Source organism: Rhincodon typus, chromosome 7 (genome assembly GCF_021869965.1).
Source record: "Rhincodon typus isolate 14 chromosome 7, sRhiTyp1.1, whole genome shotgun sequence".
NCBI lineage: Eukaryota > Metazoa > Chordata > Chondrichthyes > Orectolobiformes > Rhincodontidae > Rhincodon > Rhincodon typus.
The window spans coordinates 912,959-937,390 of NC_063338.1; the positions used below are offsets into that span (position 1 = coordinate 912,959).

The following is a 24,432-nucleotide window of genomic DNA, read 5'->3' on the forward strand; positions in this document are numbered from 1 at the left end:
TGTAAAGAAGGCAAATAGTATGTTGGCCTTCAGAATGAAAGGATTCAAGTACAGGAGCAGGAATTTCTTGCTGCATTGAATAGGGCCTTGGGGATTGCACACCTGAAGTATTGTGTGTAGTTTTGGTCTCCTTATGGGAGGATATATGTTCTGTCTCTGGAGGGTGTGCAATGGAGATTTACCAGAGTGATTCCCAGGATGGCAGGACTGATGTGTGAAGAGAAACAGGATCAGTTAAGACTGTATTTATTGAAGTTTAGAAGAATGACGGGGTACCTCACAGAAACCTATAAAATACTAACAGGAATAGACAATACAGGGTCTATGTTCTGAATGACTAGCGAGTCCAGAACCAGCAGTCAGAGTCTAAGTATATGGAGTAGGTCATTTAGGACTCAGATGTGGAGAAATTTCCTCACCCAGTGAATGAAGAGTTTAAGGAATTCTCTGCCAATAAAGTGGTTGAGGTCAACATTGAATATTTCCAGGAAGGATTTAGATATAGTTCTTAAGGCTAAAGAAATCAAAGCATAAGGGGAGAAAGTGGGAATAGAATTGGATGATCAGCCATGATCACCCTGAATGGTTGAGTGTTCTAAATTGGCCAAATGGCATATTCCTGCTCCTAATTTGTATGTTAAGTTCACTGTGGTGTGTTCATTGAGTCCCTGCACTCACACACACACAAAACGGGTGCTGTGGGGAAAAGTAAACACTACTACTGTATAGCAGTAGTGTGGGGGAAACCAAAAAAATATAAACAGGGGATTTAGAATCTCCTAGAGAAAAAAGTAACAACAGGAAATTTAGAATCTCAGTTCAGGGGACTGACTTCAAGAAGACAAAACTAAAAACAGACGCATTCAAAAGGTAATTAGGTAGTTCTTTGGAAATGAACAATAAGCAGTGTTAAGGTGGAGACCGTCGGAGGATAACACCAAGTGAAATATTCACGGCCTCCATGTGCCGAAAGGACTCTTTCGACTGGAACAGTTCTGTGACTATCGGAATCAAAATTGTATTACATTATTGCACCAGTCTTTGAGTCAGATGGTATCGGTATAATTCGTTTCCTACCATTTTAATTTATACCTTCTTTTCCTCAATCCTCCAAAACATAACACAAAACAGTCTGCTAGGACAAAGCGATGTTACAATGGCGGCTAACCTACCCGGAGTGCCCCGTGCTGTAAAAAATTTCCTATCGACTGAATAGGAAAGCGGTGCGCATGCGCGGATTACTGACTGCCTTGAGCACGTACTGATTGCGTGGTGGTGCGGGACAGCGTTTTGTTTCTTGGCTCCGGACGTTTTACCAATGAAGCGGGAATAAGCAAGCAATGGGTCATCCAGTGAACGGTGAATCTTTGTAAAACATTTTGGGTACGCACCAAACCTGGAATTAAAAACTCCCTGTCCTTCGTTTGCCGCAAAGACGAAAACAACTGCAAGCTTTGGGCCCGGCTTACAGCCACCATCTTTACTGGGGGGTGCGTGCAAAAGGACACATGCGCAGCCTTCCGGAACATGAGAAGAGGATTTACATAGAGTAAACTCAAACTGGGGGAGTTGTTTTCCTTTTCTGAATTCACGCCCTGGACTGACAGCGATGGATGCGAAGAGGTTTTTTAAAAGAATGTTCATAGAGGGTTTGAAGACTGGAAACTCCAAACAAATGTCACATCTTTGGGTGTATCAGGTCATGGATGTTATCAGTCTTTGAATGTAAGTACTAAGTTTAAAGTAATTACCATTCACTACATAACGTTATTTTTCTTTACATCCTTCTTGTAGATCTTGCCCAAAGAAAGAAAGGTAAACATCAAGAGTACCCAGACAAGTCAACAAGATGGGAAGATAGTTGGAAGATAATGTCAGTGGAGAAATGTGATAGGATTCATTTTGGTAGGAAGGTCAGCACTTCTAATACAGAATTAATGTTGCTTTCCCTTTCACATTGCTAGTTAAGTTGCCCCAAAGAGTGCAAGGTTTTCTCTTATTCCATTTTCTTGTGTTTCAAATCAATTTCACAGGGCATTAGAAGTGGAGAATTTGCAGTTGGGAAACTGAAAACAAATATTGCACGAGCTGATGGAGTCACCCAATGGATTATAATATGGATCATCAGATTTTGAACATGGAAGGAAAAAGTACCAATCCTAGTGGGAAGAAACAATACATATGTTCTGTGTGTGGACGAGATTTCAACCAGTTGGTTGGTCTGTCAGAACATAAACGCTGCCACGGCCGGAGGAAACCGTGGAAATGTGGGGATTGTGGGAAGGGATTCAGATTCCCATCTGAGTTAGAAGCCCATCATCGCAATCACACTGGGGAGAGGCCATTCACCTGCTCAGAGTGTGACAAGGGGTTCACTAATTTGTCCAACTTGTTGGAACACCAGCGTGGTCACACTGATCGGAGACCTTTTAAATGCCTGGAGTGTGGGAAATGCTACAAAAGTTCCTGGGAAATGATATCCCATCAACGTGTTCACACTGATGAGAGACTGTTCACGTGCAATCATTGCAGAAGTCAGTTCAAGACCCCATCCGAACTCACTAAGCACCAACGAGTTCACACTGGTGAGAGGCCATTTACATGCTCTGAGTGTGGGAAGGGGTTCACTCAGTCATCTAACCTGCAGAAACACCTGCAAGTTCACAGTGGTGAGAGGCCATTCACCTGCACCAAGTGTGGGAAAGGATTCACTCAATTATCAAATATGCAGAAGCACCAGCGAGTTCACACCAGGGAGAAACCGTTCACCTGCTCTGAGTGTGGTATGGGTTTCACTCAATCATATAATCTGCAGAAACACCAACGAGTTCACACTGGGCAAAGGCCATTCACTTGCTCTGAGTGTGGGAAGGGATTCACTGAGTCATTCACCCTGCTTAGACATCAGCGAGTTCACACAGGGGAGAGGCCCTTTACCTGCTCCAAATGTGGGAAGAGATTCAGTGAATCGTTCACCCTATTGAGACACCAGCGAGTTCACAAGGAACTACAGTGATTGGATTTTACTGTTAATTTTGCAAAGATGAATGTCACGTCAGAAAATTAGATCGAATATAAACATCACAGAATGACTAAAAATCAATAAGAAGTGGGAAATTAGAACATGAGAGAAAGGTACCCAGGAATAGAAAACCAGGAAGAGATTCTACATATATTTAAATATGAAGAGGAAGAAAGTGACTATTGGTCCTCTAGAGACTGATACTGAGGAGTTAATGATGGCAAATGTGGAAATTGTAAATAAAATGAAAATAAATTTTGTATCTGCCCTCACTGTAGAGGATGCAATTTGTAAGCCAGAAATAATTCTGTATCCTGAGGTAAGAAGACACAAGGAACTTCAGTCAATTATGACTACCTGGAAAGGGTACTAAGAAAATGATAACTGAAAACTGACAAATTCCTAGCCCTTGATGGACTTTAACCTGGTTTTAATCTTCCAAAAGTTCATTAGATTCTGAAGAAGTCCCACCAGATTGGTAAACATTAAATGTGGCTCTTCCATTGAATTAAGGAGAGAGACAAAAAGCAGCAAGTTAGTCAGCATCTGTCAAAACAAAAATGCTGGGCACTTAGAACTTTTCAGTGCAATCAAGTAGTGTCAATTTGATTCTGAGAAAGGGGAAACCGTACTTGATTAAATCTGTTGGAGTTATCTGATGAAGTGACAGGCAATATACAAAAAAGGGGGATTTGTGGATGTGCGCAACTTAGATTTTCACAAGGCGCCACATCATAGACTACTAGGCAATTTCCGAGATCCTCATGTAGAGTCAACATAGGTAAAGTCGGAGTAAAGATACTGGACTGAAGTAATGGAAGGTTTCTGAGTGGGTCTGAAAATAAGGACTCACCCGTTTTAAGATGCAGGTGAGAAGAATGTTTTCTGTAGTCGGGTCATGAGAACTCTGCCCCAGAAGCAATGAAGACAGTCATTGAAAATGTTTAATGCAGAGATAGATTCTTGACTAATAATTGAGCAAAGAATATCTAGGATGGGTGGGAATGTGGGGTTGAGGCCACAATGAGATCTGCCATCAGTGCATTATTTCGAGGAACAGGCTTAAGGATATAAATGCCTTTCTCCACTCCTAACATATATGCTCCAATGTATTCAAATTGATGAGCTTTATGCTAAGTAAAACAGGGTGTTGCAACTTTTTTTGTTAATATCTTAAACACAAGTTAATTCATTTGGAAAGGGTTCTCTCTCCTCTGAACAAAGAGTTCATGGGGCATCTTTGTTGTTTATTTTCCTTTGATAAGAGGAGATTAATAAATGTCTTGTTTCTAGCTATTCGCATTGTTATCATTTTCTAATTTCCTATTCCAAATTACTTCAGTTCTCAAACGTTCAGTTAGAAGTTCCAGGTCCCTGACCTGACACTGACTGTCTTTTCTTACTGCGTAGCGTTATTGCCTTAGATAATCACTGCTGCCTGTCCTGAATTAATCTGTTTCAGTAACAGATTGATTCCTCTGTTTAAAGCCACAAACAGAAAAGTTTAGTATGTCCTCAAGTTTGACACAAATCAGGTTCCCAAAAAGGAAGATTCTCTGCCAATGAGGGAGATCTCTGCTCAAGGATATCAAACTTTGGATCGGGCTGTGCTGGTGCAGTGATCATGTTCCTGTCTCTGAAACAGAAAATCCACATTCAATTCTCACCGGTGCTAGAGCTCTGTCCAAACCAGTTGTTTACTTATTTTTAAAACAAAAAATAGCTGTTACTTGCCCCAGTGGTAATGTACCTGACATGCCTGAAAGGTTGATTAAGGATATCTATGTGTTTTTGGTCCTGATTGTTTATATATGCTTCTTTTTTTCTAACAGAAAGACAAATAATGAAAATGTTTGAAGTGTTATTTTCGAAAAAAGTCACAAAGTGGTACTGGAAAGCTTATTGAAGAGGCTAGGCCCATGGGTAAATCGACAACTTAAGGAACCAGTCAGGAGATATTGGGAGGTGACATCAGTCAATGTCCAAAACATTTAAGAGCCAATTTGAGATTGATTAAGAGCTGCAGTGCACCCATGAAGTCACTGCCCTTCTTCAGGTAATATTTATAATATACATAACCTCTGATGCTGCGCTAGACTGCTTCCTGTTATCTTCTTAGTTAAAGTCTCAAATTATCAAATTAATTGACGGATTTGTGTTTAAATTATCAGCCCGAAAACTTATAGGACAGTGGGAAGTGATTCACATTCCCACCTGCACTTGGAAGCTACAAACACAGATACACTGAGGAGAGACCATTCATCTGCACTGACTAGGGGAAGGGACTTGCTCATTTATCCACATTGCAAAAATACCAGAGGACTCTCACTGTGGCAATATCATTCAACTTCAATGAGGGTGGAAGGAAATTTGCTCAGTATCTCAGTTTCCTCCTGACCATGCACACCGGAGAGCTGACACTGTTGTTTATCATCGTAGAATCCCTACAGTGTGGAAACAGACCATTCGGCCCAACGAGTCCACACTGACGCTCCGAAGAGCATCCTTTCCATGTGACCCTGCACCTCCCGTGGCCAACGCACCCAACCTACGCATCCCTGAACACCATGGGCAACTTAGAATGGCAAATTCACCTACCCTCCACATATTTGGGCTGTGGGAGGAAGCCAGAGCACCCAGCAGAAACCCACAAAGACACAAGAAGAATGTGCAAACTCCACACAGACAGTCACCCAATCGAACCCAGATCCCTGGTGCTGTGAGGCAGCAGTGCTAGCCACTGAGCCACTGTGGGCAAATTGGAGGGGATCAAGGTAGGTTGGGAGACTGGAGTTGATGTAGATAAATGACCTCAAGCTACCTTTAATTTGGCAACTTATTGGGAAATATCACAGAAGATGATTTAAACTTTAATGCATGTAGCAACTGAAAAATAAGACCCCTCAAGTAAGCAAGTTAAGCCTCACAACCCAATTTGGCTATTACCTATTAATGGTGGAAATTAACTACGATTCCACCCAACAGTGTCTGTCTCTGGATGTGTGCAGTGTTCCATCCTTATGTAATGTTGTTCTTCAAAGTTATGCTGCTGAGGAATTCTGGGGTTAAATTTTACAGTTTTCTGACTTCCAAGTTTATGGTGTAACATTATTGATGATCCTTTAGATTCTTTTGCCCACAATACTGACTACTGCTCTGGAACTTTCAAGTCTGCAGTTTGTCTCCTTACCAGAAGTAGGTTTCCTGTTCCTTGTTACATTTTCATTGACTGTCTGTTTGAAGACGCAGATCTCCTGCGATTAACTCTTTAAATTATTCTGCCGAGCAATCATTTGTTCTTGTGGCATTACACAATCAGTTATCTTGCAGGTGTGAAAACTGTTTTGTTTATGTAGCTTTGACTCCTATTTTTCCCTAGGAATGACTAATTGCTTCGTCCATGTCCCTTAACAGTTTATTCCGTGCAAGGTTTTTGCTGAATCATTCAACCCATGAACAGTTAATAAAATTCTGAATTTTACACTCTCACAGTCCCTCCTCTTTGTTCACTATTTTTGATATAATGAACAAACACTAGTGTATTTAACCATTTCCACCAAATTAGTTCATGTCAAATTTGAGTTACTACACCATGCACAATTTAAAAATGCATAATTTCATTTTGCGTTACAGATATATTCTGTAGAAGCGAAACCCTAGACTAGGGACAAAAATTCAGGAGGCAGGCAGAAATCAAGCAGTCTCCAGATCATGCAGGGAGAGGGTCACAGACTTCCCCCAAATCCAGCCTCAACACGAGGGCTCAGTTATCCCCTTAATCTTTAGCTCAGATCAGAGGAGCGATCAATGACACTCTGGTTTTCACAATGGGATACAATATTTTTATACATTGTGTGTTACAGTAATCACATACAATATGGTATACATTCAATGCCATGAAACACCTAATCAATGATAGACACTCTTGTGGACAGCCCTAGGTTCACATGATCTCATGGTGTTTAACAGACATGGTAATCACCAGGCCTTGGGAATTCACATTCCAGGATTCCTGGCTATACTCCTTCAGACATGTCCCAGACTTGCTTATCTCTAAGGACTGCTTGAATTCTGTTGTTCATTGTATTCATTTGCTATCTCTATCAAATTCTGTCTCCCCTCATATTTTCTCACTGTCCTAATTCTGTAAAAAAAAATACAAAAGACAGCTGGTTCTTACTAACTGCTATAGATTCATAATATTAATTTATATTATAAAGTTAGCTATATGTAAAGTTTTTATATCTACCCCTACTGTTAGCACTCTTTAGCTAATGAGTTGGGAGCAATTTGTTTCTTACAGGGTACACTAGGCATAAAGGAAAGCTTCCCAAGACGAATCAACTTTCATAATCATATTTGAATCTTTTCCCCCCATGCTTTTAGTGATCTTTGTATTTTGTTATACATGTGTATTTATAATTATGTTGAAATCTATCTCTGTGATTATCTGAAGAATCATTTACTAGAACCCATTTCTTAATATTGTGAATAATTTCAAAGAAGCAACTAATTGCTGCAAAATGCCATCATCTGCTGTTATGTGCTATTTTCCACAGATGCATGATAAGCTAGACTGACTGTCTTCTGGGATGATTTACACCCTTTAGTCCTAACTGGATAGTCCTAACTATCTCTTCACCTAATGGGACAACATTCTTTCATTAATGAGACTCGAATCAGTCACTGTCATAATTTAATGAACTTGTCTGATCCTCCAGATTTTTATGAGCCATAATCCCATTAATTCATCTGCGGTTGTTATTTGCATGAGTTTGCCTTTTCAATGTTTGAAAATCAGTGACTAGTGGTGTGCCTCAGGGATCGGTGTTGGGACCGCAATTATTTACAATTTATATAGATTACTTGGAGCTGGGGACCACATGTAGGGTGTCAAAGTTTGCAGATGACACTAAGATGAGTGGCAAAGCAAAGTGTGCAGAGGACTGTGAAACTTTGCAGAGGAACGTAGATACATTGAGTGAGTGGGCAAAGGTCTGGCAGATGGAATACAATGTAAATAAATGTGAAGTCATACATTTTGGTAGGAGTAATAGCAAAAAGGATTATTACTTGAATGGTAAAAAGTTGCAGCATGCTGCTATGCAGAGGGACCTGGGTGTCCTTGTGCATGAATCACAGAAGGTAGGTCTGCAGGTACAACAAGTAATTAGGAAGGCAAATGGAATTTTGTCCTTCATTGCTAAAGGGATTGAAATAAAAAGCAGAGAGGTTATGTTGCAGCTGTACAAGGTGCTGGTGAGGCCACATCTAGAGTACTGTGTGCAGTTTTGGTCTCCTTCCTTGAGAAAGGATGTACTGGCACTGGAGGGGGTACAAAGGAGGTTCACTAGGTTGATTCCGGAGTTGAGGGGGTTGGCTTATGAGGAGAGACTGAGTAGATTGGGATTATATTCATTGGAATTCAGAAGATTGAGGGGGGATCTTATAGAAACATATAAAATTATGAAGGGAATAGATAAGTTAGAAGTAGAGAGGATGTTTCGACTAGCAGGTGAAGCTAGGACAAGAGGGCATAGCCTCAAGATTAGAGGGAGCAGATTTAGGACTGAACTGAGAAGGAATTTCTTCACCCAGAGGGTTGTTAATCTGTGGAATTCCTTGCCCAGTGAAGTAGTTGACACTACTTCAGTAAACGCTTTTAAAAAAAAGGTAGATTTTTTTTGAACAATAAAGGAATTAAGGGATACGGTGAGAACGCAGGTAAGTGGATGAGTCCACGAAAGGATCAGCCATGATCTTATTGAATGGCGGAGCAGGCTCGAAGGGCCAGACGGCCTACTCCTGCTCCTAGTTCTTGTATGTTTCTTATGAAAACTGTCTTGATCAAATCTCCTTGCAGCTATTGTTTATGCATGGCTCCCTTTTGCCTCAGAATAACCCCTTCTCAAAGGTACCACTGTGTCTTACTTAAATGATGGAGCAAGCTTTTAATTCTGTTTATCCACTTTGTCAGCCATTTTTTGCAGGGCTAGAGGGGCAGCTTAGCTGTCAGCCATTTTGTGTTTCTCAAATATGGGCAGCCTTAACAGTTCCCCCACTTTGGCCCAGGGCCAGATGATGGCCGTAGGGACACTATTAATGCGTATGTTCAAAGCAAGGTATTTAAAAGTTCATTCAAGTCAGGTGGTCACTCATAGCAGTGTCCTTATACCCGTAGACAAAACAACAGTACATGAGTAGTCTTCTTTCAGCCCTGTCACGTATACAATCCTCTTCCCACCGTGTCAGAGTTTGTCATTACTTTCGTCGTTCCACTAGAAACTCATTATCTTCGTCATATGCAGCAGAGCCACCTTCTCAGTCCGTGGCCCTTCCGCAGTCATCATCTTCACTATTGTAGTAATGAAACATCTAAAAAGGCCATAAATGATATAACATAGGAACACAATGACGATGAAAATTACTATTCCCTGAGCAATAGACGTCCCTAAGGATCCCAGCTACCCCGTTGCCCAACTCCATAGGATCGAGGCCAGGGTTGTTTGAGTTTGTCCACTTCTTATAGGATATAGTCAGCCAAGTCAGTAATTTCCTCCAAGTTGTCGGGGATATACATGCAACACTCTCTTCTAATGAGTGCGCGTTTACCCCCTTGGCTATTATCCTGTCTAAGGCATTTCAGTTCTGCAATTCGATGGTTTGCATGGCAATCATTTCTGTACTTATCTTGCCCAGGTCCTGTGAGGTATCATTGACCACTTATTCTTGGACTGCTGCTGTGTTGATAAATTCTCTGGCTAGTTTGCCAGCACCGTAGAGAAGGGAAACGGGATAGCAAAGAACCCTTCCATTTCTGTGATGGCACGTTTGTCCCGATAATCCCTTCAAGAAGGATAACATGTAACACACAAATGGCACCAAGTAGCCCAAGTAACATGACCCTATCCAAGATGGTGATACCCATGTGTAAGCTTTGTGTCCACACACAAAGTAGATGCCATTGTACAGGATAAACCTAGTTATATGGTCAGAAGACCAGATGTAATTAAAAGTTTAGGCTGAGGTGAGATTAGTAAAATTAAATTTAGAGGTAGGCAAAATAACATTAAAACATTGAGTGCAGCTACTCTGACCTGCAGACCAACTCCCTGGCTCAGATCTAACAAGACAAATAGAGGCAACTGGTCTTCCTACCCCTGATGTGTTCGTAATGGTAACAAATGTCGGTATAGAGAGGTATCAAATTGGGGTTTGTACCAACCTGCCAAAGCAGAAAAGCTGTACCCTGCTGATTCCTGCTTATTCTTGGTGCTACTAATGTCCACCCAATATAACTCGGCCTCTGCAGAAAATAAGTTAGCCATGTGAACCCCAGCCATTAGAGCTTCGTTCTGGTGAGTGATCCATTCTGCCATTTCAGATACATTAAAAGGAAAATGTCTCAGAGAGACACCGTCCTTTGAATGTATGGAGATATGTGAACAAACCTGGCAACTGGAGACATTAATACAGCTGCTGGGTTTGTTCACACATCCCCATACATTAATATGTTTGGCATAAGAATGTGACATACATATAATTATGTTAACGTTAAGTTCCCGTTTCACCATGTGCCTGTCAGCCTCTTATGGGATCAAATTGAGAGGAGCTTGCAGAGGATTAACGTTTTCGTGGTTATGCTAAAATCAGCAGTGTTCTTAATTACAGTCATCACGCAACTTAATCTATTCCGGCTCCCATCCTGGGGTCGAGGATCCCGTTTTTGTTGCTTGTTGTTGATCACATGGTGAGGGCCCTTAAAGCTGTAAGGGGGGAAAGAGAGAGAGAGCATGCTAGACTGGTTGGCTGTTAATCCTTATATATTTTTAACTGAGTAGGGTGTCTCCATTTATCATTCCTGCTTTCATTAATAAGTACGCCCCGTTACCTGTTAATACTACCTTATGAGATCCATCCCATTGGCAGGTGGGGGGGAGCGTTGTGGTTGTGGAGGGTCAAGGCTCCCTTGATTGGGATTATTTTCACCAGGACCTTTGATCCTGGGGCTGGCATTTTTGTTTGTCCTGGGCATCGCTCAGACTTCCAGTCCTTGACAAGCTGCCGGTCTCGTACCTGTCCGTGAAGTATGTGTAAATGCTTACAGAGGGAATTCACGTAATCACAGACTTATCCCTTGCTATTAGTCAGTTCTGCTCCTCCCCATGGTTAGGTCCTCAGGGACTGTCATTGTTCACCCTGTCATAAGCTGAAAGTGTGTTAGTCAGTGGCCCTCGAGGGCATTGCCCTCTTGGTCATCTGAATGGCTGGTAGGGAAAGGGTCCATTTAACCCTTTCTCCTACCTTTGCCTTGTCAGAGCATTTTTCAGCATTCTATTCATTCCTTCTACAGTACCTGAGTCTCTGAGTGGTATGGGAGATGATGCTTTTGTGTTTTTCTCAAGAATTTACATGCTTCCTTCAGGCAGTTTCCTGTGAAGTGGGTCCCTTGGTCTGAGTCTAATTATAAGGGATGGCACGGTGGCTCAGTGGTTAGCACTGCTACCTCACAGTGCCAGGGACCCAGGTTCAATTCCACCCTTGGACAACTCTGTGTGGAGTTTGCACATTCTCTCTGTGTCTGCATGGGTTTCCTCCAGGTGCTCCGGTTTCCTCCCACAGTCCAAAGATGTGCAGGTTAGGTGGATTGGCCATGCTAAATTGCCCATAGTGTTCAGGGATGTGTAGCTTGGGTGGGTTATAAGGGAATGGGTCTGGGTGGATGCTCCAAGGGTTGGTTTGGACTTGTTGGGCCAAAGGGCCTGTTTCCACACTGTAGGGATTCTATATGATGTGATAAGGGAACTGCCCACCTGGGTCTTATTTCAGCTGTCAATTTTTTGCCACCAAGATTGCAGTACAGTCCTTTGTAGGGAAAGCTTCTACCCATCTGGTAAATTGGTCGACCATGACCAGACAGAATTTCTAATTCTGACTTTGTAGGCACATTCCTATAAAGTCCATTTGAATGTGTTCCCATGGTCCCCAACAACGGAGCTGATGGCTTATTCTAATTTGAATTCCCAGCCCTGGTTTTGTCTGTGCACATGCAGTGAACGTCTGTGACAAAATTTAGCTATAGCTCTTCCCATTCCTTTCCACCCAGAGTTAGATATCAGCTGTATCATTTTGTTTCTCCCTATGTGTGCTAATCCATGATAAAGATTGCTGGCAGAATTTTGCCTTCCTTTCTCCAAATATCATCTGCTACTAATGCTGCCCCATTTTTAATCCATCCTGCTTTTTCTTCTGTGCTAGCTGCTGCTTGTAAATTTAAAATGTTCCATTCATTATTGGCTTCTTGCTCTCTCGCAGCTGCTATTGTTACCTCTTCCTGTTCTAACATTGCTTTTGCTGTGCCATCTGCATAACTATTCCCTCTCTGCTCTGGTGTTCGAATTTTCTGTGTGCTTTTATTTTCTTACTACTGCCTCCTTTGGTCCAATAACTGCGGCCACTGGGTCCATCACTGAGTTCTCATGCTGGATTACACTACCATTCGAAATAACAAAACCTCACCTTGCCAATGCTATTATGTAGTCATGGACTACACCGAGGGCATACCTACTGTCTGTGTCGATGTTAACCCTTTGTCCTCTTCCTAATTTCAGGGCTGCAGTAAGTGCTTTTAGTTCAACTACCTGGGCGGAGTGACATCCTTCTATCCTCTTTCCTGCTAAAAGCTCCCCTTTCAAATTAACCACAGCCCACCGTCTCTGGGCCTCACCATCATAGTACTTCTGCACCCCATCTACAAATATGCATTTCACATCTGGCCCCTCTAATGGCTCTTCCTTAACTCGACCCTGTCTTTCTTCTTCCTGCTCCAAAGAGCGGGGATACAATCAGGTCTCTCTCCTTGTTTCTCCAAATCTTTCACAATTTCTTTAACTGCCTCAACAGCGTCAGGTCTGATGGGATACTGCCTTTTAGGTGGGTGCACATTTCCAGGTATTTCAATCAGTTTTATATTTCATCTCCCAAACTCGGTTTTTGTGGCTGCCCATAATTTGGGGCACATCATTGCTAATTTATGGAAGGGATTCTTCGGGTCCCAATCCTACTCAACTGATAAGGAAGCATGCAATCCTTGACCTTCTAAATTTAAACCAGCAATCCCAATCAATCTTTGCTTCTCGAGTGTTACTCACAGCTCCAAATTATTCCAACCAGTCCATTCCTAATATACTACCTTCATTATTTTACACACATATATACAAACATTGATCATGTAATCTACAATTTTTATTTCAATCTGTTGGCTGAGGGTGGCTAGTCAAGTCCCGCCACCAGTACCCTGTAACAACTGCTGCTAGTTTCTTATTATTCCCTTGGTCATTTTCTGCTTACATAGCCCAATTGAGTACTTTATTAGGAACAAAAACAAAGTTGCTGGAAAAGCTCAACAGGTCTGGCAGCATCTGTGGAGGAGAAAACAGAGTTAACGTTTCGGGTCCGGTGACCCTTCCTCAGTACTTTATTAGTTCGTGTTTGTTTTTTTTTTATCCTCCAGTTCTCTATCCACAGACAACCTCACACAGTAGCAGTAAAATATCATCATACATGGACTTAAAATTTCTAAGAAAGTATCCATCTATCTCATGTCAAGCAGAATGGGTTAATTAGTATTAACTTCCTCTGTTACGTTTGCCTCTTCTAATTCATCTATCAGCTTTCTCAGATTTTAGAAGTATCAGAATTTTGTTCAAAGAGAATTGCATTCCCATGATTGCAAATTTCCTACTATTTGCATACTTTCACATCACAGCACCTTTACAATGTGCAAATCTTATCATCCGCTTGAGATTCACTTGTGTTAAAACAATTTTTGGAAGTTCATTTCTGGCCAGTAAGTGAAATTCCAGACATGGTAATTTCTGAAATTAACATTTACTGAAAGTCCAAAAACAATACAGAGCCAATTCTAAAAGATTTTTACCGAACTTTACAAACTAACCTTTTCAATCAACATTTTATTATAGACTTCTTTTTTGCACAATCACTGAGAGTTTCTTAAACAGACATCACGTTAACAATACATGTCCCATACTTAACACAGGCACATCACATATTTAAATCACCACACATTCCCAAAATGCAACTAACTTCAAAGCATTCCCAGATCTCGAGCTCTAAGGAACAAAAACACAAACTACACAAGACAACATTTCGCAATCAGCAAAGGTGCATTCAAACCTGACTACAAAGAGTTAACACCTCTACAAGATTCAGTGAACTAGCTATTTCAGCATGTTTCTGCACTTTTTTTAGAAAACACATTCTGCAGAATGGACCAATCTGGACCCCAGCCCATTTTTCCACAATTCTTCCCTAGACTTCTCCTAACTGTGTCTGCTTCTATTTTACTGTTTTATTATTTCCCAGATACTTGTTCTTTTACTACCTCACACTTCTCTCATGCCAGAGATTTCTGTCTGGTCTTTTTTGTGTTTCACCTTTATTTTCTATTAATTTGCTTCTTTTTTCTCTCTTGTTTTGCTTCTTTTTTTCCTCATTTTGCTTTTTGCTCTTATTTCACTCTGTTTTTTTTCCTCATTTAACTTTTTTTCTCACTTTGCCTCATTTTTTCCTCATTCTTTTTTCTCTTATTTTGCTTCTTTTTTTCCTCATTTCACTTTATTTTCTCTTATTTTGTTTCTTTTTTTCCTCTTACGTCTTATTTCACTCTTTATTTCTTATATTTCGCATGTGATAGCATCAGGACTCGCAACCCCCTCTTCCTTGTTTTGCGTTCTTGCATTATTTCACGCACTGTCACGTTGTTTCACATGTTCTCGTGTTATTTCATGTTCTCGCAGTATTTCACATGCTCTCGTGCCGGGCGCCCACTTCCATTATCCCTGATCCTGACATCTCATATTCGCTCCAATGTAAAAGTTGGTTTTCTGCCCTTGCTGACAGAAGTCCCCCACCAAGTGCCATGCTATCTAGAAAGGGTGGTAAAAAAAACATACTCACCCAGACCATGGCCCAAGGTGTTCCAGCTTCAGGCAGAGCACCCTGCTCACTGCACCAATCTGTAGGAGCATTTTTCCCAACCCGGGACAAAGACTCAGGAGGCAGGCAGGATTCGGGCAAGTGGAAGATGCTTTTTCAAGCAGAAACCAGTTTACTTAGGGAGAGGGCCAAAGGATCTTCCCGGAGTGTGGCTTCAGAAGATAGATCAATGACACACCTTCTGATTTTACAAAGAAATACTGTATTTTTATACATTTTGTGTTACAATAATCAAATACAATGTAGTCACTGTCTTTCCCTCTAATCCAAACATGCATTACTGTGGGACACCTAATTAATGATGGGCACTTCCATGGACAGCCCCAGGTTCCCATGATCTTATGGTATTAGCTAGACATTGTAATCTCTAGGCCTTGGAATCTTTCTTTGCAACTTATTCATTCACATTCCAAAATACTTAATGGCTATACTCCTTTGGGACTTTCTCAGGCTTGTTTATCTGTAAGGACAGCTCAAATTCTATTAACCATTGTATTTTGATGCTGTCTTTTATCATATTCAGTTACTCCTTTTATTTTCCCACTGTCCCAATTACATAATGTAAAATTAAAAATTCATTTGGTTTTAACTAATTGCTATAAGATTAACTTCTGTTATAAAGTTAATTATAAATGTAATATTATACATCTACTACTGTCAGCATTTTGTAATTTATGGGCTATGATCAATCTATCTTGTTCAGGGCATAACAGAAGGTGTCTCCTAAGGCTAGTCAAACTTCACACCTAAGCTTAAATGTTTTTTAAGGCTTGTATTATATTCTGGTTATGTATTGAAACCAACTTCTCTTAGAGCATTTTTAGCTAGAAACTATTTAATATTGCTGGTAGCTTCAAAGAGGCAACTATTTACTAGGAAATAACTTTAGCTGCTATCCTTGGAGCTGCTTAAGGACCTAATCTAGCACCTAATGTTATTCATTTACTGGGACAATCATCCTTTCATTAATAAAGCTGGAATTGGTCATTTATCTGTCCTAAGGCATCCGTTTATCAGAACTGTCTCGGAAGGAAACATACAGTGTTCTTTTACTGACCTACCAGCAGTTCTGTTCAAAAGGTACCATTGTATTTCACTGTGAACAGGCTGCTTAGTTTTGCTTAGCTTCTGTCTGCAATGTTGTAAACAGGCATGGGCCGCTTAGTGTGTTCAGGTACAAGTCCCTTACATAGTCAGGTACAGGTCACCCTAAACAGGTAGTCTTGGATATAGGAATTATTGAAGCTAAATGTCTGAAGGAAGTCCTTTTGGATGTAATATATGATTTCATGACAGTAAAAAATTTGATTTAATTCCAATTTTTCCAGAAACTATGCAGCAAGGCCACAATGTACTAACAAAAGATAAGTCTGCCAGTAACCATAGCAATACAATTGAATACTAGCCAGAAAAACAGAGAAAATGTCAATAAACTTTAAGTTCAATTATACATATAATTAAAATATTACAATATTCATTAATTCAATAAAAAAAAGACTTAATTTAAACTCACACAGGTTTATATCAGATATATTTATACTAAGTGTTTTACATTAAAGACTCATCTAGAACATTCTTACAAAAATCAATTGTTAGAATTTGCTAACATAAAATAACTACAAATAATGTATTTTAGAGTCATACAGATATACAACACAGAAACAGACCCTTCGGTCCAACTCGTCCATCCTGACCAAATATCCTAAATAAATCTAGACGCATTTGGCCCATATCCCTCTAAACCCTGCGTATTCATATACAGATCCAGATGCCTTTTAAACGTTGTAATTGTACCAGCCTCCACCACTTCCTCTGGAAATTCATTCCATATATGCACCACCCTCTGCATGAAAAGGTTGCACCTTAGGTCCCTTTTAAATCTTTCTCATCTAACCTTAAACCTATGCCCTCTAGCTTTGGACTCCCCCAACTCAACCAGTGATGTTCCCAATTTCTAGGCAACCAATCAGGAGCACGGACACCACAGTTCTGCCCCCACCAATTGGCCACCTTCCCCTCCATAGCCAAGGTTTCCAGGACAAGCAGCTGCCAGCTCTGGCCAGATCACACCCATCCAGGCAAGTGGGCAGTATTCCATCACACTGCTGCCTTCTGCCTTTTAGATGATGGGGAATCAGGAAGTGAGTTATTTGCTGCAGTATTCCTGGCCTCTGACTTCTTATTATGGCTTCTGTAGTTGAATGGTGAATCCAGTGGACTTCTTGTTAATTGTAACCCTCGGGGTGTTAATACTAGGGAATTCACTGATGGTATCTGCATTCAATGCTAAGGGTTGATGGTTAGATTGTCCCTTTTTGGAGAATGTCATTGTCTGGCATTTGTGCTCTGTGAATGTTACTTGCTACATGATATTGTCCAGGTCTTATTGCATTTGATCACAAACTGCTTTAGTATATGAGAAGTCACAAATGATGCTGACCATTGTGCAATCATCAGTGAACGTCCCTATTTCTGACCTTATGATGGAGGAAATGTCATTGACGAGGCAATTGAGGACGATCAGATGACTGATCTCCAACAATCACAACCATCCTCCTCGGTGCCAGGTATGACTTCAATAAGAAAAGAACATTCCCCTGCTTTCCATTGATTCTAGTTTTTCTCGGGATGCTTGATGCCAAACTCAATCAAATGCAATCTTGATGTCAAGGGCTGTCAGTTTCGCCTCACTTCTGGAATTCTTTGGCTGTAATGGAGTCAGGAGCTGAGCAGCCCTGATGGAATCCAAACTAGGCATCAGTGAGCATGTCGCTGCTAAGCAAATGCTGCTTGTGAGCACCATTGATGACTTGTTCCATTACTGTTGTGATGATCAAGAAGCAGACCGATGGGCTAGTAATGGTCTATGTTTGATTTGTCCTGTTTTGTGTGTACAGAGCAGACCTGGGCAATGTTTCACATTGTTGTGTAGATGGCACTGTTGTAACTGTACTGCAACACATTGGCCTGGGGAGCAGCAAGTTCTGAAGCAACTGCCTCCAGTACTATTGGCAGAATGTTTTCAGGGCAGTATGCAGTTCCTCCAGCCGTTTCATGATATCACATGGAGTGAATCAAAATGACTGAAGACTGGCATCTGTAATGCTGGGGACTACTGAAGGAAGCTGATATGGATTACCCACTCAGCAGGGTGAATGTTGTTGCGAATGGTTTAGCCATATCATTTGCACTGATGCGCTGTGCTCTTCCATCATTGAGGATGGGGATATTTGTGGAGCCTGCTCCTCCAGTGAGTTGTCCAAATGTCTACCCCCATTCACAACTGAATGTGGCTGGACTGCAGAGTTTAGATCTGTTCTGTTTGGTAACTTTGGTAACTTAAATAGGTTGACATCTCATTTTTCACTTCACCTGACGAAGGGACAATGCTCCAATAACTTGTAATCTCAAATAAACCTATTAGATTATAACCTGGTGTCATCTTACTTCTGACCTTGTCCACCTCAGACCAACACCAGCACCCCCATATCATCTCATTTTTAGACATTCATGCTACTATTCCTAGTACATCCTCCTGAATTCTCAATTCAACCAGTATCAATCCTCTGGCTTGATGGTAGTAGGTAAGACGGGGAATATGTCAGACCATGATTTTGCACATTTTGTTGAAGCATGATTCTACTGCTGTTTATGGAAGGAAAGAGCCAAACTCTGACACTGTAGGCCATGTATGCAAGAAGCTATATGCACTGACAAGCCAAGACTGTACAATGATGCAGGATCACAGCTGGAGCAAGGGGAGTTTAAGAGACAACTTGACATAGCGGTAGAGAAGGAAGAAGCAGAGGCTGCTGATCGATTGTCTCATTTTTAGTCACAAATAAACTCCATGAGATCATCACACTTGTTGCACGTGAGGATGGAGCAGGTAAGAAAGATGGAGAGCCCTTCAAAAGAAATTATTATCTGCCTTAGAGATATGAGATAGACTTGATCATCATGTGCTCAACAGAAAGCTAATTGGTACTTTTTTTTTAATCTCCAATAGATAACCAGACTAGTGGCCTTTACAAACGTCATCAGAAACAGATGGTATGGAGGTGGATGTCAATAGCATCAAAATCCTATTCCTCCAAGCACTCAAAGAACTCGGGTAATTAACCAGTCCTGATAAACCAGAAAATCCCTGTTTTCACTGTGCAGATGGACTGTCTCTACCCAATGTCAATGTGTGCATGACCCATGTGCAACGATGTGATCATTAACAAAACCAAGTCCTCCAGATAGACAATTTTATTAACATTTCAACTGCCCAAGACCATTGTTCATTCCTTGATGTGAATGAGGGGTGAACAGTCTTTTGGTGACTATTAGTGAAATCGCTGGTGTCTCAGCAGGTTGGATGACTGAGTGAATCCCTTTCCACAATTGGAGCAAGTGAATGGTTTCTCCCCAGTGTGAACATGCTGGTGTCTCAGCAAGTGGGATGACTGAGTGAATCCCTTCCCACACACAGAGCAAGTGAATGGTTTCTCTCCAGTGTGAACTCGCTGTTGTATTAGCAGGTGGGATTCCTGAATGAATCCTTTGCCACACAGAGAACAGGCGAATGGTCTCTCTCCAGTGTGAACTCACTGGTGTGTCAGCAGGCTGGATGACTGTGTGAATGCCTTCCCACAATCAGAGCAGGTAAAGGGTCTCTCTCCAGTGTGAACTCGCTCGTGTATAAGCAGGATGGATGCCTGACTGAATCCCTTTCCACACACAGAGCAAATGAATGGTTTCTCCCCAGTGTGAACTCGCTGGTGTCTCAGCAAGTGGGATGACTGTGTGAATCCCTTCCCACAATCAGAGCAGGTGAACAGCTTCTCCCCTGTGTGACTGCATTGGTGAGTTTCCAGCTGGGATGGGTAAAGAATTCCCTTCCAGCAGGCCTCATTTTTTCACAGTCTCTCCCTAGCATGACTGTGCTGGTGTTTTGACATTTCAGATAAATGCTGGCAGACTGTTACACGTACAATGTAGGTGTGTTTCTGCCCAGTGTGAATGCTGCTGTTTACCGTTCAGAATCCTTTGATAATTAGGTTCCGATAAACAGAATGACTCTCAGAGCTGGATGTGGTTTTGTCTGAATCCTTTAATTATAACTCAACCTTTCAAACAGGAAATAAAAAGTCGTGAGAGAAAGAAAGCAGAATAACACACACAGGTTATGAAATTGAGAGAAATTCAACTGACCATTTGTGGAGCCGATAATTGGGGAGAAAAATTTTGATCTAAGCTGTTGGATTATCATTAAAACCCAGTCAGTGTTTGCACAAACTAAAAATGGGAGGTTGAGCTGGGTGATAAAACACTGAAGGAGGCATTATATGGGCTTACAACTTGACTGTTCCCATTTTGTCCCCAAATGCTCTGATCCCTTTAGTACTAAGAACAAGAGCAGAAGCAAAATATTGGAAATCTGGAGTAAAGACAGAAAATGTTGAAACACTCAGCAGGTTGAGCAGCATCTGAATCATTCTTTTGATATATTACTGACCTAGACCTTAGGCCATATGGTCTGAAATTCTCTCCATATGCCTCACTGACCCTCTCTCCATTCAAGATTGTCTTTCAAGCTGACATCTTTAAAAACTTCTTGCTCATTGGCTTTATGTTACTCAGTGATATAACATATCCGTGAAATGCCAGTAAATGTTTCATTATAGTCAGGGAGACGTATTAATGCCAACTGTGTCTGTCGACTTATAAATATATCGTTCATCACTGCACTGTAACAACCCTTAGAAAGAAAGCATTGTGTGAGCACCTTCAGCACAGGGATGGCAGTGGTTCATGTGACACACTCTCACCTGCTCAACAGGATTGACAATATCTGACAGCCTTGCTCAACCTTAGCTTGCCCATATCAAGAATGGAGCTTTATTTTTAAAAAAGCAGTTTGTGCAAAATGGTTTAAAATGCCCTTCAGAAATAAGTGTAACAAAAACAACATAATTAATGCTGATTAGATAATATTCCTTTAAAATTACAATGTCCCCTAGAATCTCCTTGCCTTGACAAATTAGAAATTGCTGGATCCACCAGGGATCAAAGTTAAACCCAACAGCTTCTCCATCTCCACTCCACTGCAACACAAAGAAACAAACTATAAAACAGCCTTCATCCCCATCAGATTACCCAGAGACTGCAGCCTGGCTCTGGGATTGGGAGAAGCAGGAAAGATGAGGAGAAGCAAAATTATCTCACACTCACAGCAACCACCCAGACATATTCCTGGGATTGGGTGACAGAGTTTATTATCACTCAGCAAAATGACTTCAGTGAAACAGCCACAAACAAGAGGAGGAGCAAAGCCCCCAACCCCAAGCTACCTACCAGCTGGCAGCTTCCTGAACCTTCACCAGCCCTCTCCAGGAGTGGGACAGCCCAAAGCAAGTCTCTATGGAACCAGCGACTGGGGAATTGGTGATCTCCTGCCTTCTGCTGTGTCAAAAATTGTCCAAACCACTTCACCCCATCCCTATTGCATTGTAAATACTGAATTGACTTGGCTGATGGACCTTGATGGGCATCACTATGCTGGGCAGATACAATGCAGATTGGCACCCACCTGTACTGTACTCATTCTCTGAACATTTTCCAGTTGCTCCCTTCCTAGTAATTTCCACATTGTGCTGTTGTCCCTGGCTCCCTGTTTATCCCAGTTATTCCTCCCCATTTTCCTGGTCACAGCAGCTTGAAAAAGATGATGCTGTCTGACCCGCTGTGATCCCCAGTATTTGTTTTCAGTACAGACTCCAGCATCTGCAGTAATTTTTTTTCCTTCAGCATGTACAGGCCATGCGTCCCTACATGCCTATTGCGCTATTCAATATCCTGCTCTGGTTTCATCTCCATATCCTTTCATCCCTTCAGCCTTCGGAACTATGTCTAACTCCTTCAAGAAAACTTTCAAAGTTCTGGGCTCAGCCCCTTCCTTTTGCGACGAATTCCACAGGCTCCCCACTCTCTGGGTGAAAAGAAAACTCATCTCTGGCAAAATGTTTTTTCTATCTGCTCCTTTTTTTGTATATATCTCGCTGATTATCTTTACTTTGCATTCACGATTACTAATGCCCCATTCACACCTCATCCAGACACTTCTTTTGTCCCTTTACTTCTCCATCACCACTCTCCTTGATTTCGCAACATGAAATCTTTTCTCAATGAAACTGGCCCGCCCTTCACCTGCTCATTCACTTTGTTAACTGCACCCCTCCCCCTCCCTTTGCTCACCGACCTGAACCATTCACCCAGTTTCAAAGTCCACAGCAGAGAAAAAGGTCCTTCGGCTCATTGAATCGATGCCGGACAAATACATCCTCTAACTATTCAAGTGCCATTTCCAGCACTTGGCCCACAAGTGTGTATGTATTGGCATCACAAGTATACATTTAAAAAGAAATTGCTGAAAATATTCAGCACGTCTGGGAGCACCTGGACAGAGAATAGATCTAAAAAGGGAAACTCGACCAGAAACATTAATTCTGATTTCTCTCCACAGATGCTGCCAGACCTGCAGAACTTTGTCAACAATTTCTGTTTTGTTTCTGATTTACAGCATCCGCAGTTCTTTCAGTGTTTATTTTATACATCTAAATAGTTCTGGAATGTTATGACGGTTTCTACCTCTACCACACTTCCAGGCAGTGAGTTTCAGACTCCCCCCATTATCTGAGTGAGAAAAAAATCCCCACATCTCATCAAAACCTCCTGGCCCTTATCCATGCCCTCCGATACTGATTCTACCACTAAGCTGAAAGATTCATTCTTGTTTACTCTGTCTGTGTCCTCCATAAATTTATACATCTGAACAATGTACCCCTCAGTCTATTCTGCTCCAAAGAAATTAACCCCAGTCTCTGAGGGCTGTGTGGTTCCCTGCTGATAGATTAGATTCTATCCTACTGGGCAGAATGATCTGTCATCACCAAGTACTAAACCGTCTCTGTGCACCCAAATCAGCGCCGAGATTGACCATAGTCCTGCATCCACTGCAGCCTGCAGCCTGTAACATGGATTGGGAGAAAGGGGAAGAGAGAGGGTTGATGATATGATCTCACACAGTGACCTACAGTCCACCTACATTGCCAGGATACAGACAGAGAGTTCTAAACACTCACCAACCCAACTCCAGTCAAACATTCATGAAGAAAAGGCGGAGCAGAGGCTGCTCCTGCTCTGATATCCCTCCTGACCTGTCGGTCACAACCTCAGTCCCGCCCAGTTCACAGAACAACCTTCCAATCTCCAAAATAAAAACCGAAAGAACTGCGGATGCTGTAAATCAGGAATAAAAACAAAGTTGCTGGAAAAGCCCAGCAGGCAAATCTGGCAGCATCTGTGAAGGAAAAAACAGAGTTAACGTTTCTAGTCCGATGACCCTTCCTCAGGACTTCAGGATCCTTCTGGGGAAGGGTTACCGGACCCGAAAAGTTAACTCTGTTTTTTTTCTTCACAGATGCTGCCAGACCTTCCAATTTGCAGCTTCCTGACACTTAACCCAGCCCTGCCCAGGAGCAGGACAGTCCAAGGCAAGTACCTCAGGGAGTCTCGCTGTGCTGTCCACATTCTCTGACCCAGTCACGTGTCTTTATCCCGTAATCCCCTTTCCAGTCATTCCCACCTCTTGTTGTTGTCCCTGTCTCCCAGTATAACCAACTAATTTACTCCCCATTTCCCTGGTTATCTTGTAACGTGTGTCAGACTGTGTCTCGCCTTGCTGAGAGTTTCTCGCATTCGCTGTTAGTCTTTCAGATTTGAACCATCGGCAATGTTTTATTCGTTCAAGAATCCTAACACACGGACTGAACATCATCAATAATTCAATTCATTGCTCCATGTGTGTTTTATAGTTTCCTCTGAAATTGTGATTAATTTTCGAGGGCTTTCTCAGTTGGGAGAGGATTTAAATGTAGTTGCAATGTAACCAGTTCCCCTGATTCGATCACAGTTACTGGCACTACTATGAAATCTTCAATGAACATCAATGGAAGGTGCGTGGTCGATGGAAGACAGATGGCGGCAGATATCATGTGGTCAGTTTCTCAAATTATAGATTTCAATTTGAAAACTCGAGGCTGTAAACTAAGCAGCTGAAAAAAAAACACAGAGAGAGATGCAACCAGACTGGCAGAGGCACAGCAAGATTTTTTTTAAAAAATGTCATTCAAAATGGTGAAATATCGGGGCAGGTTTGTACATTGCTAATGGAGGTAGATCATATTCTGCCGTATGGAATTCTGGTTGGAATAACCAGGCATTATTACCAAAATCTGATTAAAATACGAACTGGAGCAGAACAACGATTGTAATAAACAGAAATAAATTCAGTCTGACAGAAAGTTGCTGAATTTGAAATTGTAACTGTCTTCTCTGTTCAAATG

The 24,432-nt window shown here is 41.6% G+C and overlaps 1 protein-coding gene across 5 annotated transcripts; it reads left to right on the top strand.

The window, feature by feature from the left end:
- Positions 1-1,123: 1,123 nt before the first annotated feature.
- On the top strand, positions 1,124-24,393 carry LOC125483553 (gastrula zinc finger protein XlCGF7.1-like). Of its 5 annotated transcripts, XR_007262500.1 has the most exons (6): positions 1,124-1,699; positions 1,795-1,913; positions 2,034-3,341; positions 4,855-5,078; positions 19,050-19,154; positions 23,508-24,393. XR_007262500.1 is itself a non-coding variant. In XM_048599372.1 (3 exons), the coding sequence occupies exon 3, from the start codon at positions 2,105-2,107 to the stop codon at positions 3,014-3,016; it is 912 nt and encodes a 303-aa protein (XP_048455329.1). In that variant the 5' UTR covers positions 1,124-1,699; positions 1,795-1,913; positions 2,034-2,104; the 3' UTR covers positions 3,017-4,318. The 5 variants fall into 5 exon arrangements, 1 of the variants encoding a protein (XP_048455329.1); XR_007262499.1 differs by lacking the exon at positions 23,508-24,393 and having other exon boundaries at positions 1,124-1,383; positions 19,050-23,332; XR_007262502.1 differs by lacking the exons at positions 19,050-19,154; positions 23,508-24,393 and adding an exon at positions 5,194-6,503.
- The last annotated feature ends 39 nt before the right edge of the window (positions 24,394-24,432 follow it).

What these genes read in the sequence shown, in the direction of transcription:
- LOC125483553 (XM_048599372.1), top strand. Translation starts at nt 2,105, where the DNA reads ATGGATTATAATATGGATCATCAGATTTTGAACATGGAAGGAAAAAGT.